The 18083-nt window shown below is 41.1% G+C and overlaps 1 protein-coding gene across 1 annotated transcript; it reads left to right on the forward strand.

Annotated features, from left to right (window-relative positions):
• The first annotated feature begins 11626 nt into the window (after positions 1–11626).
• Positions 11627–17766, forward strand: LOC105920960. The gene is made up of 7 exons (XM_036143583.1): positions 11627–11817; positions 11920–12012; positions 12121–12202; positions 12588–12624; positions 14093–14263; positions 14420–15672; positions 17691–17766. Exons 2-7 carry the CDS (start codon positions 11934–11936, stop codon positions 17764–17766), a joined length of 1698 nt encoding a protein of 565 aa, XP_035999476.1. The 5' UTR covers positions 11627–11817; positions 11920–11933.
• Positions 17767–18083: the final 317 nt, after the last annotated feature.

The raw sequence follows: 18083 nt of genomic DNA on the forward strand, positions 1-18083 counted from the left end.
ACTGAGTTCTGGAGGAGGATGACAATGCAAATGGGTTTCTGATCCCTGAAGCCATGAGACCTTCTGTAAGCAGAGGTCAGAACATCATGGAAATCCTCCTCTGCTATCAGCTGCAAACTGTCAGCTTTCTCCAACTGTCTTCATGGATGGTTCCTGCAGAGTCAGACCAGTCACACCTTTAGCTGGCAGAATATAACCATGGACATGTTAAAGAGGTCCACAGACAGAGAAGCTGCACAGTTCATCAGCAACCGTGTCATAAACAACCCATTCACAATGCAAATCCTGAGTTAAAAAAAACATCATTTGATGAAATAACATTTTAAAGAATGATTTGTTCAGTAAAATCTGAAACTTTAGGACACTTGATTTTATTAATGCTTCCTCTGGGAAGCTAGGAGTCACTGTAGTGATCGGTCACTAAATGGGCCAATCCTAAAGTTACACAAAAACATCATTAAATCAACATTAATCTTCCATATTATTGCGGTATTAATGCTCATAGCACTATCGAATGATGTTGGAGCGAAACGAAAACAAAACTTATGTTTTAAACTATGTTTTACAGCATGAAGCTGCAGTGAAGCCTCAGCAGGAATAATTCAGTTAAAGTCTAAAGTCTGAACTGCTGATATACTGAGTTCTGGAGGAGGATGACAATGCAAATGGGTTTCTGATCCCTGAAGCCATGAGACCTTCTGTAAGCAGAGGTCAGAACATCATGGAAATCCTCCTCTGCTATCAGCTGCAAACTGTCAGCTTTCTCCAACTGTCTTCATGGATGGTTCCTGCAGAGTCAGACCAGTCACACCTTTAGCTGGCAGAATATAACCATGGACATGTTAAAGAGGTCCACAGACAGAGAAGCTGCACAGTTCTCCAAACATCAGCAACCGTGTCATAAACAACCCATTCACAATGCAAATCCTGAGTTAAACAAAATATCATTTGATAAAATAACATTTTAAAGAATCATTTACTTAGTAAAATCTGTGACTAAACTAGGAGTCACTGTAGTAAATGGGTTAATCCTAAAGTTATACAACAACACGATTAAATGGACATTAATGATCCATATTAATGTGGTAATAACGCTCATAGCACTATCGAATGATGTTGGAGCGAAACGAAAACAAAACTTATGTTTAAAACAAACGATAGTGGTGCGCTGGTGGCGCAGCTGGTAATGCCACCCATGTACGGAGGCCTTAGTCCTCAACGCGGTCAATACAGGTTCAAATCTGACCTGCAGTCCTTTGCCGGATGTCTGTCCCCCTCTTCCACTCCCCTTTCTGTCAGCCTACTGTGATCTTTAGCGAGCCACTAGAGCCACGAGCCCAAAAATAAGTAAAAAAAAACAAAAACAACTGTAGTTTCGTATCCAGGAAGGACGAATGTTACCCGGAAGCTAATAGCAATGTGCTCGTGGACATTCGGCGCTACTTAAGCTTTAAGCTCTATTTTGGTTATAATGAGCGGACCAGAAAACACAACTATTAATATCGCATCAATGTGTAAAACCCTTATGAAAATAAAGTTTGTTATAACCGCAAAACAACTCATATTACACCAACAACACTTGCTTTCCAAATGCTAACGGGAGCTATGCCTGTTAGCTCAGTCAAGCTTTAAAAACACCCTGAAGACACATTAACATAGCTTTCAACTCTCACGCATTGACCGTGTGACACACGCATTTCACTAACTTCACACGCTCACACGCAAACATGGCATTTCTCACGCAAACATGGCATTTCTCACGCAAACATGGCATTTCAAACGCAAACATGGCATTTCTCACGCATAAAAATCACAAAGCCCATCTGGGCTGCGGACGACAAAACTCCGCCTTCTGCTGAGATGTTTCGGCTTCTTTCACAGCTTGTGGCCATCAGTAATTCCTGCTGCAGTTCGTGTTAACAGAGCAGCAGGAAGAGTGATCAGAGTTATGAATAATTTTAGTCTTAACCAGTGGTGAAAGTGAGCCGGTGTTATGCTCAAAAGTGCATGCCTGTCGAGATATGCATCCCCTGTCGTGGGAGCGCGCCTCGCTCTGTACAAATGAATATCGACAGAAAACGAATTAAAATACGACCAACGGAGCGACTTGTTCTTATATTAATTATATAAAAACGTTTAAATGTACTTCTAGTGTGAAAAAAACTGTGTGTATTTGGCAGATTCGTTTACAAAAGTATGGGTGTTATGAACAACATTAAATCCAAAGTTTTTATCCGAGGTACGGCTGATTTATTTGTTGTGGTCTCTTGTCATTCACACACAACAATAAACCGTGAGAGCCGACGTGAGTTTTGAAACTGAAAAGCTTTTTCTTAAGCGGAAGATCAAACGTGCAGACACAGTGTTCATATACCAGTGTGATGCATTCGTGAGCGTCAGAAAGCTATGTTGCCTTCAGGAGTATGGGACATTTCAAACTTACAAGGAAAGAGGCATAAAACGGAATAGAACTTAACTCATACAATAATCTATTTATCCAGAAACAGTGTGGGCTTTCTTACAATACTGAATGCTCTATAATTGTATTTCTGTTATGTTTTGATTCTGCACATCTGCTAGCTTTGTATTCTAAAAAATCTATAATATTACAGCAGCAAATTATCAAAGTTTTTCAAAAGCCTGTTTAAAAGCTCCAAATGGGGCTTCAGATCATAGAGCGACAATTGCGCTGTCATTGTTTTACAGGGCAGAATTTGCATTTGCTGACCCTTGTCCTTTAATTACAGATGGATATACAGGAATACAGTCATAAACGTGTCAACTCCTCTGAGATAGCAGGCGATGCGTTTTTTGGCAATGGGGCTGCCAAAAAACGCATCCCCCTATGTTTTTAATCAAAAAATTGTCCCACACACCTGAAATTCACACTAGTAGTTCAGAACACATGTGTAAACACGTAGAAAATGTTACATCAACTACAAGTGTATATTTCTATGAAACAGCAGGGGATGCGTTTTTTGGCAACGGGCTGGTTATAAACTGTAACAGTCTAGAAGTGCATTGAGCTGAAAAGAGGGAGACATCAGCAGCTGGATCGTGCATAAAGACGCAGCGGGAACCTCTGTGTGCTTCAGTGTTACTGCTGAGGGGAAAATGTTGATCATAAAGACTTGATGAAACTCAGCCTGATTCACCAATCAGGTTATAGATCTACAATGATAAACAAACCCATAGATTAATGTGTAACAGTGTAATAATTCTGTGAATAACTTAAAACTACTTAATTTTATTCAGTATTATTTGAACAATTGTGTGTTTTTATGTTTTAATCCATTAACTGAACAATAAGGTATTAATACGTCTCTTTCTCTTTTTAACAAAAGTAATACATGTCTAAATAAGATGGAGTTGAGACTCCACCGGCTCTTCCAGGGTCCAGTTAGCCCCACCCCAAACAAGTCCCGCCCCCAAAATTAGCATAATCTCACTCTTAACTTTTGATAAAAGTTGAGAGGTCTGCACATTAAGCAAACCATTTTAAACTTTCCCTGTTAATTTCTCTGCCAAACCCCTCCCGTTGTCTTTGGTCGTGGCGATTGGCGTCTGGCTGCCAATGATTTGCTCCTAGGGAAAGCTGGTTATCTCACCAACTAAAGCGGCTAGCTTGAAACGCGGCTGTGAGGAGGCGCTCCGGGGTCCTCCATGCAAGTCTCAGGTCTGTGAAGGCGGTCACAGCATGGGGTCTCTGCCCTCCTGCTGGATAGTGGCTCGGCTCCCAGGTCAGCTTTCTCCTGCACAGCTTAGTCAGACCACCACTGACTCTGTTATGATGTTAGTTTCACAGAAAGCAGACTTTACTCAGCTTGGTCGACCCTGCAGATGCTTGTGAGTTTCTGAGCCCCAATGCGGCCCCCATCGTGGCTGGTCTCCCCACCGTGGTTTCCTCTCTCCTTGAGGGTCCATAGGCAAAGAGCAAGATCAGTCTGCTTCTCCATGTTTGGTTCTGGTTCTGAGTCTGCAGAGTAGACCAGAACCAGGAGTCCTGGGTGGTCTGGAGAGTTGATAGAGCAAAAATACGCCTTTAATGTATTTTGTTGCTGTTTTTCATTCAAGGTTCAATTACATCAGAAGCTTGTCTCTGGGAGGAACTGACCCTAACTATAAAGAATTCATTATAGTTGGAAGGTTCCTCTGGTAGGACTGAGGCAGGTCTGGCAGACGGCTGACCCTAATCAAAGTATATAGACATGCACACAAAAGTTCAAACCCCAAATTTCTAAACACCATCGTAAAACTGTTTAACCTTCATCATTCTTGCGTCCCAAAACAATAAGAATGGGTTAAAACACAATAAACTCTGTTAGAAATTATATCCAACTGTATCATGATAAGTTTCAGAGTCGCTTTTGGATTCAATCAGCTCGCTGTTTAATTTGGTGGAACAAAACTCAAAACTCAGTGAGAAAATCTTTGCAAATACTTTGAAAGTTTTCCTTTGTGATCATTCTTTGGGAATGGCTCCATTTTTTACCAATGTTACCTTTTGGTTTTGCATTGTGATAAGGTTAATTTTTATCTGGCTGCTTAGGCTTTGGTGGCAGCCTGTCTCCACCCCTTTCAGTCTGCTGGATCACTGGAAAACTTTTTCTATGACCTGTTTCCTGTTTGAAGGTTTAAGACTCTAAGCTTTTTTTTTTCTTTTTTCTAAATGCAAACGAGTGTTCCAAACAAACTGAGCATATCTGCACGTCTCCTGCATGGAAGAGTTACTTTCCCTGCAGTGCATGGTTACATCATATAGTGCACTTTTGTGTAGATTATGAAGGAACAAAGAATTAAAAAGCACAATTAGGATTCTGGGATGTTTGTGTTCATTTGTTAATATGTCTCACCTAAGTTGAGCATTTTTTCAGTTGATTCCCCGTTATATTTAAGTTCTGGGTTTTTGTTCCTCTGTCTTTGCGTTGTCCTGTTTTCCCCTGTTTTCGTGCCGTTTTGGTTCCTTTTAGTGTAATCAGAAAGTTGCTTCTATTAAATATTATCATCTTCAGTATACGCCTGCCGTCCTCTCGCTGCCACTTTGCTCCTTCACCGCAAAACATGACAGAACGACGCAACCACTAAAAGGACAAGGCAGCAGGCGTGGAAGTCTTCACCCTGTTCGGGTATTTCCGACGGCAGGCGGAGAAGAACATGCGCCCGGCAGATTTGCAGGTAGAGCGGCGATCGGCAGGTTGGGGCTCGAAGTTAGCCATCCCTCTTCCTGGTACTGGTCCCCGGCGTTATGATTCTTCTCCACCACGGTATGGCAGAAGGTCCTGGCGTAGCAGCCAACGAAGGGGAAGAAGCGCCTCGCTAACCAGGGTTGATGCCCCGCACGGTTTTTGGGAGTGTCAGCCATCGACGCCTGCTTCCCACTGCTCAAAGCAGCCCAATGGCACTGCCTCCGGCTCCAAGACGCCGGATTGTGCCGACTACAGCTCCTAGATGCCTGACGGCCCCCAAGCCTCCTCCTCACCTCGAGCTGCAGCCAGTTTGGGTCCCAAGCCCCGAGGTCTCCGACAAGGATGTCTAGGTGGACGTGCCTTGTGCTGCAAAACCAGAGGTCTGTGAGTTGGTTTTGGTGGTCGTGGCTCCTGTCTTGGCCCTAGAGGACCCCAGTATAACAGATCCTAGGCGTCTTCTGGGGTTCACCATTGGAGTCCTGTTAGAGGTTCCCAGTGAAAGAAATGGTTGTTTGTCATCTTTGTGTTGTCCTGCGATAGACTCCCCAACGCAGTAGGATGGAGACTAGGTTTGACTCCATCATTTATGTTTCCATCATGTAATGATGTTGGAGTTAAACGCTGTCTGGATTCAGCGGTCCACAGCTCCTGACTGATGAGCCCATAAGAGGTCAAGGAGCAGGAGTTATAAACTGTAATCAGACGTATTCGGATGGAGCCTGGGTTAGTCCCTGGCTCAGCCTGGTGGAAACCTGCAGAGGAAGAAACCCGGAGGAGATAAAAACTACAGGACATTACTGCAGAGCAGCAGCTTATAAAACCAGACGTCTGTGTAGCATTAAGACGAGTCAAAGGCGCTGAAAAGCACATAAGAGGTGTGGCTGTGAAGTTAAATTAAGTTAGAAAACTGTTTTCTCTTTAACTTTGTCCTGGTAACAGACGCCTGCAGCTCCTCTTTTCTGACAGATCCAGTCCTTTTTAAAACCAAAGTTCAGGTTTAGCTTTCAGCTGTTTGGTGTTTAAGAGAGCCAGTCTCCATTTCACAGGATGAGGGTGGCCATTAAGTCAGCAGCCATAATGGGTCAGAACCACCGACCTTGGAGGAAGTCAGCTTAAAGCTGGTGGAACGGTTATGTTCTGTGTGTTTCCTATTTCCTCTCTGTTCTGACCCTCAATCATTCTCCCTCATTAGTCCTCTGCCACCATCGTTCTCAGTTCTCACTCTTTATCCATCTGATTATTTCCACCTCCTGCCTCATAGAAACACTCTGTTTCCTCCTACCTGTGGCTGCGGACCTTCATGGTTCTCTCTTCTTTGCTTCCTTGTTCCTCCAAGTCTCGGTTTAGTTCCTGGACAGCAACATTTTTCTAATTTTTCCTTGTTCTTAATTAAAACATTCCTACCAGAGGTGGGACCAAGTCACTGTTGTGCAAATCCTGAGTGAGTCTCAAGTCTTCATCCTCAAGCCCCGAGTCAAGACTCAAGTACGGCCCGCCAAGTCCGAATCAGGTCTGAAGTCATCGGGTACTTCTCAATCCCAAATCTGAAACTTTGAATTTCAAGTTGTGTCGAGTCTGTACTAATATTGAACTACATGTTAAATGTAAATAATAGAGCATGTGTCCTTTTTAAATCAGTATTTATCTCAAACCGTAATGAAACCAGTGCAACTGACCTCACAAAACAGTAAAAGTAAACTTGGCTTCAAGAACAGTTCTCCTTTGAACTTTATTTATCCAGAATATTCTGTGAAAAATCCAACAGCAGAACTTCATATTCAGACCCAATTACAGAAATTACTCTTGGTAGCATCTTTGTCCTTAACTTTTGTTTTTTCCTTTTTTAAAAAAATCTGGTTAATTATATTGGCTGTGCTGCATCTCACACAGACATATGGACGGAGCGTGGAGAGAGATGTTCTGCGTTTGTAGATAATGATTGAGTGAAATGAATTAACAGTGTGGACTTTTTAATTATAGATGTCTTAAGCTTCAGATTTTGGTAAAATTTCAAGTCTTTCAAGCAAACAGGTTCAACTCTGATTCAAGTCTTGAGTCATTGGTGTTAAAGTCAAGTCAGAAGTCTCTCAACACTTTTCAAGTCAAGTCTGACGTCATAAAATCAACAACTCGAGTTCCCACCTCTGATTCCACCTGCTTACTTAAATCTTTATTTAAAAGGGACTGTGCATATTCATAAACATTTAAATGTAAATATGCCAGAATTACCCTGAGGGCTACTTTGCATTAGCAGTCCCTGGCAAATCAGTAAGAAAAAAAAAACAAGAAAACCCCAAACAAACCGATACCAGACAGAAGACATCAATAACAAAACAATAGAATAAAAGACAGGAGAACATTAACAAGACTGCACAGGATGAGGATAATCTGACATTAGTGATCACAGATCTGGTTCTCTTTCAGCCATCTTTTACATTTGGTTTTAATGAACTGACTGTAGTAGAGTCTCTTATAACAGCTGGGATGTTGTTCCACATTTCTTCACCCCTCACTGAAAACACCTGTTGACTAAATGTTGTACATCTGTGAGGCTTTACACCTGTCACCTGTCACCTGTAATAGATGGTGGATTTCAGCTCAATAAACTCTCCCAGAGGTGGTGGAGCGAGTCCATTTAAAACCTTAAATATTTAACAGGCAATTTTTAATTTTCCAAAATTTTCAAAACTAAGAATAATGTATTTTTGGAGAATGAGAACATGGTGATAGGACAGGGGCGTTCTATTTAACACTTTTCAAGCCTTTTTGAAAAGTGATTCTGTTGTTTTTAATGACCTGTTTGTAAAAATCGTGCAGTGAAGAAACATTTTAACAGCATTTTCTGGCAATGATAACCTGATTTGTCTCAAGTTATGTATATTAAAATGAACAATAATAGATTTATTTTTTTACATGCTTTTTAAAGCTTAAAGTGGAGTCCAAGATAACTCCAAGATATTTAAATGTATGTAAAAAGTACTCTGCATCTGAGTTCTTCCACCATTGGATAATATGACAGATGAACTCATTTATGTAGCTCTTCTATCAATCTTTAGCTTGAATAGTTATATTGTATAAAGTTTTTTATAAAGTATTTATTTATTTTTCCAAGCAGTCGCCTTCACATCCACAGAGTTGTTTTTTTAGTATGTTTCTTACTCAATATTTTTACAGGACAGTTTTTTTTTTTTTTACCATAAAGCATCTTAGATGTCAAAAACTCCTCAAATGCCATATCAACATTATTTTTAAATGCTTCTAAGCACTTAACCCTCATGTCAATAGATCTATTGTCTTTGGTTTTTATGCTGTTACATTTATACAGTGTGAATACTGGGAAGCTGGTTGGTGATGTCATTTATTAATAATCTACTCACTAAATTATTCTCCACATCATTTGAGAAGCTACACACACACACACACACACACACACACACACACACACACACACACACACACATACATACATACATACATACATACATACATACATACATACATACATACATACATACATATATATATATATATATATATATATATATATATATATATATATATATATATATATATATATATATATATATATATATATATATATATAGGTCGCCAGTCTGTCGCAGGGCAAAACATAGACAGGACAAACAACCATTCACGCACACACTCACACCTAAGGACAATTTCGAGAAGCCAATTAACCTAACAGTCATGTTTTTGGACTGTGGGAGGAAGCAGGAGTACCCGGAGAGAACCCACACATGCAACCTCCATGCAGAAAGACCTAGGGTTGGATTTGAACCTTCTTGCTGCAAGGCAACAGTGCTACCCAGTTCATATCCAGGACGTTCAAAGTCCATGGCTTTCTCACAATTAATCCAGGTGTCACATATTAAGATTATTAAACTGATAAAAATAATAATTAATATTATGAAAATGTAAAGACTTCTGCTGTAGAAAGCAATGTTTGAATTTTGTGTCTAAATTGAACAGCTCAGATATATAATATTGAAATATTGTTGATGTGGCCTATAGTTAGTATGAATTGTAAATTGTTGAGTTGCAGATGATTGAGTGGAGCTAGACCTTGTAGTAAAAGGTCTGTTTTTGCATCTCTAATGGTTGCATTATGAGGCATTTAAAGAGTTGGAATTCAACATATCTTTGGTTGAGTAGCAGCCTCACTGTTGTGGTGAATTACTGCAAGGAATGGACTAGTTCATTGTGTCACAGGTAAGAAATATCTACTCTTCCTCTACCCAGAAGAGTAGCCATGTTTAAAGCAGCACGAATCCAGAAAAAGGACAGACGTATCGCCACAGATGCACCGTTAGTCCCACTTACATCAGGTAACCATCAGAAACATTAAATCAAATAGACTTAAAAACAGCTTCTGTCCCAAATCTGTGAAGGCTATCTCCCTCTGCTTAGTCCAGTTCATAGTCTGTCTCAGCACAAGCTGTGTTTTAAAGCTAGGGTTGGCGATTTTTCCCAAAGTTTCCCAAAGTCCTTTTATAAATAACAGTCTAACACTCTGGTCTTATTTCTTCCTACTGAGGCCTTCCTTTTCTTCTAATAAACATGAACGTGGTTTGCTCGATTTCAAAGCAACAGTGAATGGCTAACACCGAAGCTAACCCTAAGCCCCTCCAGTGCACCCCCCCCCCCCAAAAAAAAAGAAAGAATTCTGTTGCAGTTACATCAATTCAACCATCTTAACAAAAGTTGTGGGAATAAAATAAGAACATAATTTGAATTAAAATGCAATAAAGTTGCAACGTCCACAACAGAATCCTGACGATTTTGCAGGTGCATCAGTGGTTCACCCTAGAGCGAGAGAAAGAAAGAGACGCTCAGATCGGCCACACCTCCACAACCTGAAATGTGTCTGAAGCAAGGGATTAAACTGATGATCTACCTGTGTGTGTGTGTTCTCACTTTGTTTTTTGTGCACCAGCTTCTTAATCTGACTCACAATTTACGTCGCAAAATACGTAGAAAAAGAATTTTTAAAATAATCAGATTGTCATGTCAATACATTTTATTTATTTATTAAATTTGCTGTTTTGATTTTAGTTTCCACAAATGCAAATGTTTATTTACACGTCTCTATTTTGTGGGGAAAAAACACTGTCAAAGGGCCATTACAGATTTCAGCTCGCGCATCACCACAGTTTGGGAATCCCTGCCCTAAGCTAACTACTAACCTAGCCGCTAAGCTAACTGGATAACAGCCAGCAAGCAGAAACTAAGAAGGAACGAGCACGGTACGTAAACGCATCAGAATGATGGTGTGTGGGACAACCAGTAGATAAGGTGATACCTCCAGATCCTGAGGTTCAGACAAGGTGAGAGCAGGAACAGAACTCTGACCAATCCCTGCTCTTTGTGCAGAGCGGCAGGGATTGGTCAGAGTTTTTACAGACCTGCAGCTCCCACAGAGATCTAATCATTTAACCTCCTTTTTCTGAACACATAATGTATTGACTACTGTCAGGATGGAAGGAGAATTTTACCCAGTAGAACAAAAAGTGTTTCTGAACAGGAGTACCAACTATAGGTTTAAGGACCACATGCTACATTATCATGTACCTATGTTTTCTATCAATAATGTTTATATCTTTTTTTTATATTACAGATTTTGAAGATTTCCTATTTTCTCCTCAGGAGTATTGCCAAAGTTATCGCCATTGTAGCTGTTATGCAGCTGCCAATTTTGTGAAATCGACTCAAGGGTTCAGCCAGGATACCCGAAAAACCCCGGCTTGGTCTTTTATCTTGGTTTTGTCAAACTGCTCTGTGGACGCTCTCCTTTTGGGTCATTTCTGGGTTCTGATTGGTGGGTTTGCTATTATCGTCACAGTCCTGTTTCCACTAGATAAATGTAACAAAATAGAAACAGACATAGAATAGAATAAACTTTACATTAACATAACAGATGAACTGACGAGATGATGACTGATAGGAACAACACCAACATTGTTGGGATGTTTCTGAGCTGATAAGAGCGACACAACAGAGAGCTAAACACATCTACAAACTGGTTCTCCTTCGTTACTGGATCACCTGCTGAGGTGCAGCCAAACCTGAAAGTTTAAAAACTCTTCCTTGATCTCCAACTAGCAGTTGAGAAATAACTACAGATAACATATTTCACATTTTTTCTGCATTCATGAGGTGTGTCTGTCTGAACAAGCCTACTGTAAGACACACCAAGCAGCAGCTGTGTTTTCCTTTAAATTTCCTAACTTCTTGGTCATTAATGCTAAGTTTGAAGGATTTGTATGAAACGGTTCTTGCCAGGAACAACAAAACAAAAGTTTCTAAATAATACTTGCAGGCTCAAATATATACATACACCCCTCTAACATTTGGTTAAATGTTCTTTAGCGAGTTGCAGAGAAACCAAATAAGGTTTTTTTTTTTTTTTCTTGGCAATGTGTTCATTTCCTTCCCCGCCTCCAAGCATCGTTTCAGGGAGTCTTCAGAGAAACTCCTCCTCCACAGGAGGATCTAATCTCTGTAACAAAACCAAACTCACAGCAAAGAAGCTCATTCTGGACAGCATCTTCATCATCTTCATCATCATCATCGTCTGAGTGCAGCTTCTCTCTCAGAAACTGAAGGTTTTCAGGTGAGTCCAGCAAACAGCAGCTCTTTGGTCTGTGAACAAACATGATGTTCAGCAGGTTCACCTTTTATTCCAACATGGTTCTACCGTTCATGGTTTCATCAGGTTGTTGCAGAGTGATGGCAGGACGCAGGCAGAGATGGAAGCCTCTGCAGCTGCTGGTCATCTTCAGCCTCCTCATCTTCACCAACCACATCCGTACGCCACTTTATAACCTTTAATAAAGTCACAAACAGGATTTAAATCCTGGATTATTGACTCTTAGCCCATTGTGTCGAGGTTTTAACCTGTGCTGTAATGTTGCAGAGGTGAGAGGAGACGTCCAGGAGAAGCTGAGCCGTGACGTCGGTGCTGAACATCTCCTCCAAGGAGCGTCTGAATCCAGCAGGTAGCTGTTAGACCTTCTCACTACAGGCCTGCAGAGGTCCATGCAGATCCAGAGTCTGCAGAAGACTGCTTCTGTTTAACTGCAATATTCACATTTAGCTGGAATCAGATGAAAGAGTGAAACGGTCCAAACGGACCTGACAACCAGAAGAAGCCTTGATTCATTTTAAATGACAGAAAACTGCAGATCCTGAATTGTTGCTGAAATCTGACAATTTTAGTCAAATAGGAGGCAAAACTTTTTAAAACTTAAAATAGTTTAAACTTAGATCTGAGTTCCAGCAATAGCTCCATGATCTCTGCCATTTTCAGTTTGTAGATTTCTGTTGATCATTTTCAGATAAAATGGAAATCAAGGTAATTTTTGTTGTTTTTTTTCCTTTCAGACTGATCCCAGATCAGCTGCTGCTGCACAATGACAAGGTAAAGATTGTATCCCTATATCACAAACACTATGAACATTATCATGTCCTTTATATGGAGAAAGAAAATCAAACTTGGTTAAAAGGTTAAATCCTTACTTTGTCTGCTAAAAGGACCTTATGGAGAAACGGTTTAACAAGATGATCACGTAATTCTATGATTGCTGGCCTTTGTCGTGTTTTCTTGCTCCTAAAAGCAAAGACATTAGCTGAGCTTTGTTCTTTTTAGATTGACCAGATATATCGTGTTCTATTAATCTCGTACTCTTCTGTGACTTATCTGTGACTGATTTGTGGGGGCAGCAGATTCAGGGGGACGTCCTGACCTCCTCCTCCCCAGACACGCCTCCAGCTCCTCTGGGGAAAAGCTCAGATGTTCCCATGCATGAGAAAACTAGACAGGTCCAAACTGCAACGAACAATCAGATCTGCAGAGAGGACCATCAGGAAGGACCTTCCATGCATTCATGACCTATACAGGTCCAGGACCAGTAAAGGGGCAGCTAGCATAGCTGTCGACCCGACTCAGGTTATTCAGACTTCTGCCTACAGGGCGGCGCTACAGAGCGCTGATGGTTAAAATGAGCCGACACAGAACCGGGTTCTACCCCCAGACGGTGTTTCTGATAAACAGGGCAGCCAGCCAGGAACCAGAAAGCATAGCTGCACAAACTTGGTAGTTTTTATTACCTCTTGTATGTATATGTGTACAGATCTATATCTGTATAGATACACATATGCATACGTATATTTACATAAAACAAAACAAAAAAACTGCTCTTGTCTTTTCCTTGTGAAATTACTATTTTGTTTTAGGTTGCAGTTTTTTTTACAAAGTGAGCGTTAGAGGACAAAGTCCTTGTTTGTGTCCACAAACCTGGCAACCAGAGATTCTGATTTCCAGTAGCACCAACTCAGCACAGTTAGCTTGGTTTTTCAGCTTATCATTTAATAACTGTTACCATTTCTAGTGCCTGCATGCCTGCGGTTCCAGCCGCTCTGAGTCGCCATGAAAACGTGACGTCAGCAGACTGTCGGTCACTGATTGGTTAGGAGGGTTACATCACTAGACATCATATTTTAATTACTAATATCTTCAACGGTTAAATTATTTTACACTGGAACCACTAGCAGACTGAGAGCGAAGTGCTCTGTTAGGAACATACGGGGTAATCAGAGCTCTGATATATGATGGAGCTTGATTATTAAGGGCTTTATACGTTAGAATAAGAAATCTAAACTTGTTTAAGATAAAAACATTTTAATTTTTATGATATTTTTCAACATTTCTTTTGGAACCAGATGATTTTTTTGTCTTTAGTCATAAAGGAAACTAAAAATACCAAAAACCATTGGTATGAAAATAATTGATCAGCAGGAGTATTAATAGGAAGCATTATGGTTTATCACAGCTAGAACCAAATCAGAACTTCTTTGTGTTCTGACCCAAGCTTCTCTTCTATTTTCAGGATCTTGATGTCTTCTTGGTTGATTTCAACAAAGAGACGATGGAGGATTGGTGGCAAAGTGTTTCAGAGATCTCTGCCAGCGTCAGACAGAAAGTTCTGGTTCTGACAGGCAGCACCGACCCATCAGAGGGGAAAATGAGGCAGGAAAACAGCTTAGATCCTCAGAAACGTGTCCCAGTCAGCCTGAAGTTCCTAAACAATCAGTCCTGTGTGTCAGAGTTAGACGGCATCACTGAAGGAGAAATACTGGTCCAGAACCGACAATCTGGATCTGGGGGTTCTGGTTCCCTACCTGAAAATCTGACCCTGATACTAGAACCTGAAGCAGCAGCAGATTTCTCTCTCCATGGAAACACAACCCTGAATTCTGGAGGTCACCTCCCCAAAGCTGCTTTGGTCCATGGTCCAGAAGAACCGAACCAAGAGAATCCTCCAGTTTATAAGGTAACCAATGAGTCTGACCCGGTTTGCAGCTCCAGAACCGCTGAGAGAGCAGATGAGCCCATCGTAGAGTTTGACCAGCAGCAGATCCTGATGTTAGAAGATGATGAGGTGGTGAGAAGAGCTGCAGTTTCTCTTTATGACAAACATCCAGCAGTTAGTTCAGTTCAGCTTGTTGGTCCCCAGCAGAGGCTTCAACAGGTCAAAGGTCAAGCCCTGGTTCTGTCAGAACACAGCAGCCTGGTTCTGGTGGGCCATGGAGCCAGAGACCATTCAGGAGAGATGAGAGTATCAGGCTACAGCTACCAAGATGTGGCCAGGATCATCCAAAGCATCTCCAGGACCAGTGAGAAGATCCAGACTACTACAGTTCTGGCCTGTGACGCCGGATCGGACCGCCGGTTCAGAGAAGCTCTGCTGAAGAAGCTCCATGAAGCCGGCATTGAGACGGAGTTACACCTGTGGACCGCTGTGGTCCAGGTCACAGAGACAGGAGAGGTCATCAGTCAGGACGTCTCTGCAGGTGGAGCCCAGTGGAGATCTGAAGATCAGACCAAGAAGGTGGTTCTGACTGTTGGCAGGAAGGGAGAGATACGGAGGAAGGAGTCGGACCGCACCGGACGCCAGGTTCTCACCAATCACACCAGATTCTTAGGTGATGAAGATGATCCTAACGTCGACCCACATCTCTATAGGAAACATTGGCCAAAAAATGCAACAACCTTTATTGATCCAGAAGTTTATAAGGAATTTGATCAAAACAAAGTTAAACAAGTAAATAAAACTTTCAGGATACTTGAAAGTCTAACTTGGGGACTGTTTTATCCAGAACCAGCAGAACCACTAAGGAGGATCAATGACCCAAACCCAACAAATTATTTGATAGGAAAAAGATATGGACCAAGGAACCTTGAATGGATAACTGACAATAACCAAAAACAGCAAATTCTACAGCGATGTTATGTGATTGAAAATGGAAGATACGTCAGGAACATCATTCGTCACTATGGCAAGGATGGAGAAGATAATGATTCATTCCTTCTGATCAACAAATGGATATTCCTGGTTAAACCTGATGATCTGTATGTTTACCCAGTTGGAAAAATGCTTAAAGATGGAGAAGACAGAGAAGGAGAAAAGTTACAGACAGCCATAATGGGGCTAATTAATAAACAAAACCTGAAAGGGAATGAAATGTATACCCAAATTAAAAAGAATATTAAGGACCCTGAGACCCAGAGAGAGATGTTTGTCACTAATTTGATAACCATTTTTAAGGGGAAAGCTGTAGACTCAGCAATGGAACCTGCTCTGTTAACAACCTGGTATTTCACAGCTTCAGTTATCGCTGAATCTGCCAGAAATTTTCGTACTTTTCCTCTGACCCTCATGGCTCTGAAGATGAATGATAATAGGTTCTGGTTTGATGACAACTTCATCACCATGGCTGATGGAGGAACCTGGACAAACAAACCTCTGCGAGGATTCAGCGGCGCAGGAGGAGGAAACCTGGGCAAGCTGGCTAAACTCTTAGGAAGAGAATACAGAACGATCAGCGAGTGGCTGAAGACTTTAAAGACTAACGAGAATGTTGAGACAGAAGAAGCAGAAAAAGCGTTCAAAGCCATGGCTAAAGAGTTAAAATATGACGAAGAAACATTTAAAAAGAATTGTGAAACCTTCTTTAACACTGCTCGGCCTTATCAAAAGATTCAAGCAGCATCTGACGACCTCCAGCATGAAGACTACTTGGCGAGATGGTCCGGCAGGGCTTCAGCTGGTATTTGGTCGATTATTGGGTCATTAAAGGAATGTTTCGTTTGATTTAAAGGATCATTCTGACTTCCAGAGCATCACAGCTGCATCTTCACCAGCTCATAGAAACCATTTCAGCTGCTCTGGGCTTAAATTACAGCCTGAAGACTCTGAATCCTGCTTTCTTTCTCAGTAAAGAATCTTTTTCTCTAAATCTCCTTAATACCAGATGTTTGTCCCTGAAAACTCTGGACAAAATCTGATTTTTTGTCTTATATGGAGCAAAGGTCCTGCTGGCTTTACTGTGTTTTTCTCTGCATCATAATAAAAACTAATGAATAAATTGTTTCTTATCTAAACTGACATAAAGGTTTCCTCATGTCTCCTTCTTTCCATAGATTTTTTTTAATAATGGGAAACAATTTGCTAAATCCACATTTATACTAATTTGTACATAGTATCAATAGTTTTAAGTTTCTTGTTTAGGATTTGAAAATGACGTTGAAACGCTGAGCAGGATAAACCTTTAATTATAAATGTAGGTTTTACATGCAGAATTAGAGATTTTATTATTTCATGTGATTTTCTGCCATCAGTCACTGAGACCTCCTGGTCTGAAGCATCGTCTACATCCATGCAGATTAAACAGTTCTGTAACCAGACAGTTTAAAATCACTATTTAGTGTTTATTGTTTGCATAAGTGCGTAAGGTGATTAATTTGTGCAACAGTGATTTATATCGTTTGTAAAAGACTTTTTGAGAATCGGTTCTATGTTACAGGAAGCCTGTTGTCAGTGGAATCAGCTGATTTTATGGGAATAAACGGTGGAAACGTGTCGTGTGTTTTATATGTAATATGTTTTATTACAGTACAGTAACAGTAACCTACAGTAACCTCTGAGATCCTGATCTCAGAGGTTACTGTAGCTCTTATATGCACCTCAGAGTAAAACCACCAGCATCAGCTCAAATCTAGCCCTAAATTTGAACGAGGACCATCTTGGATATCAGAACCAACGTTATCATGTCTGCTTTCTAATTTACTGCATAGTTGAAGCGGATCTGCAGTCTTTCTGAGAACGACAGGCTCAGCTCCTCCAGAACCGGACGTTCCAGGTTCTTTTCAGAGACCGGTTTCCTCAGGCATCAGTTTCAACACGCAGCGCTGGAGGAAGCAAATATTAAAGCACATCTGGACCACACCCACACTATCCTGGGTTCAGAGATGTTGCTCAACAGTTTCAGCACCGCAGACACCAAACAGACCTCTATAAACTCTGACTCGGTCCTCCTGGGCTCAGAAAGTCCAGCCGTTTGGGTCAGAACTCATTCCTTTCATAGACGTCTCCTGTTCATCCTCCTGATCCTGCCGACTGTCTCTCCCTCCTGATGTCTCCAAAGGTTCCTGACGGCGTCTTTTGTGAGGAAACGGTTCTCTGGTACCATCTATTCAGCCGGCCCAGAGGTTCTGAAATGACCCATTGGACCTCTGGTTCTCAATGCAGTGGCCAGATCAGAACGGTCTAGTCAAAGTCCAGTAAATTGTTGTTAGTTTTCGATTGTAGCTCAGTTTCAGTTCTGGACAATTTAAAATATTCTGTTTTAATGTTATCAAACTGCTTCTAACAAGATTTTAGCTGTAATAATTCAAAGTTCTGCCTTTTCTCCAGTACCTCATCCAAGTCCAGCTGTTGCAGATTAATTATAGAAGCATCTCAGTAAATTAAAGCACCATCCAGAAGGATGATCATAGAGGACTCATTTCATCCACACATCTGAAAGCAGCAGATTTAA

The sequence above is a fragment of the Fundulus heteroclitus genome, chromosome 12, assembly GCF_011125445.2.
Source record: "Fundulus heteroclitus isolate FHET01 chromosome 12, MU-UCD_Fhet_4.1, whole genome shotgun sequence".
In the NCBI taxonomy this organism is placed as follows: Eukaryota; Metazoa; Chordata; class Actinopteri; order Cyprinodontiformes; family Fundulidae; genus Fundulus; species Fundulus heteroclitus.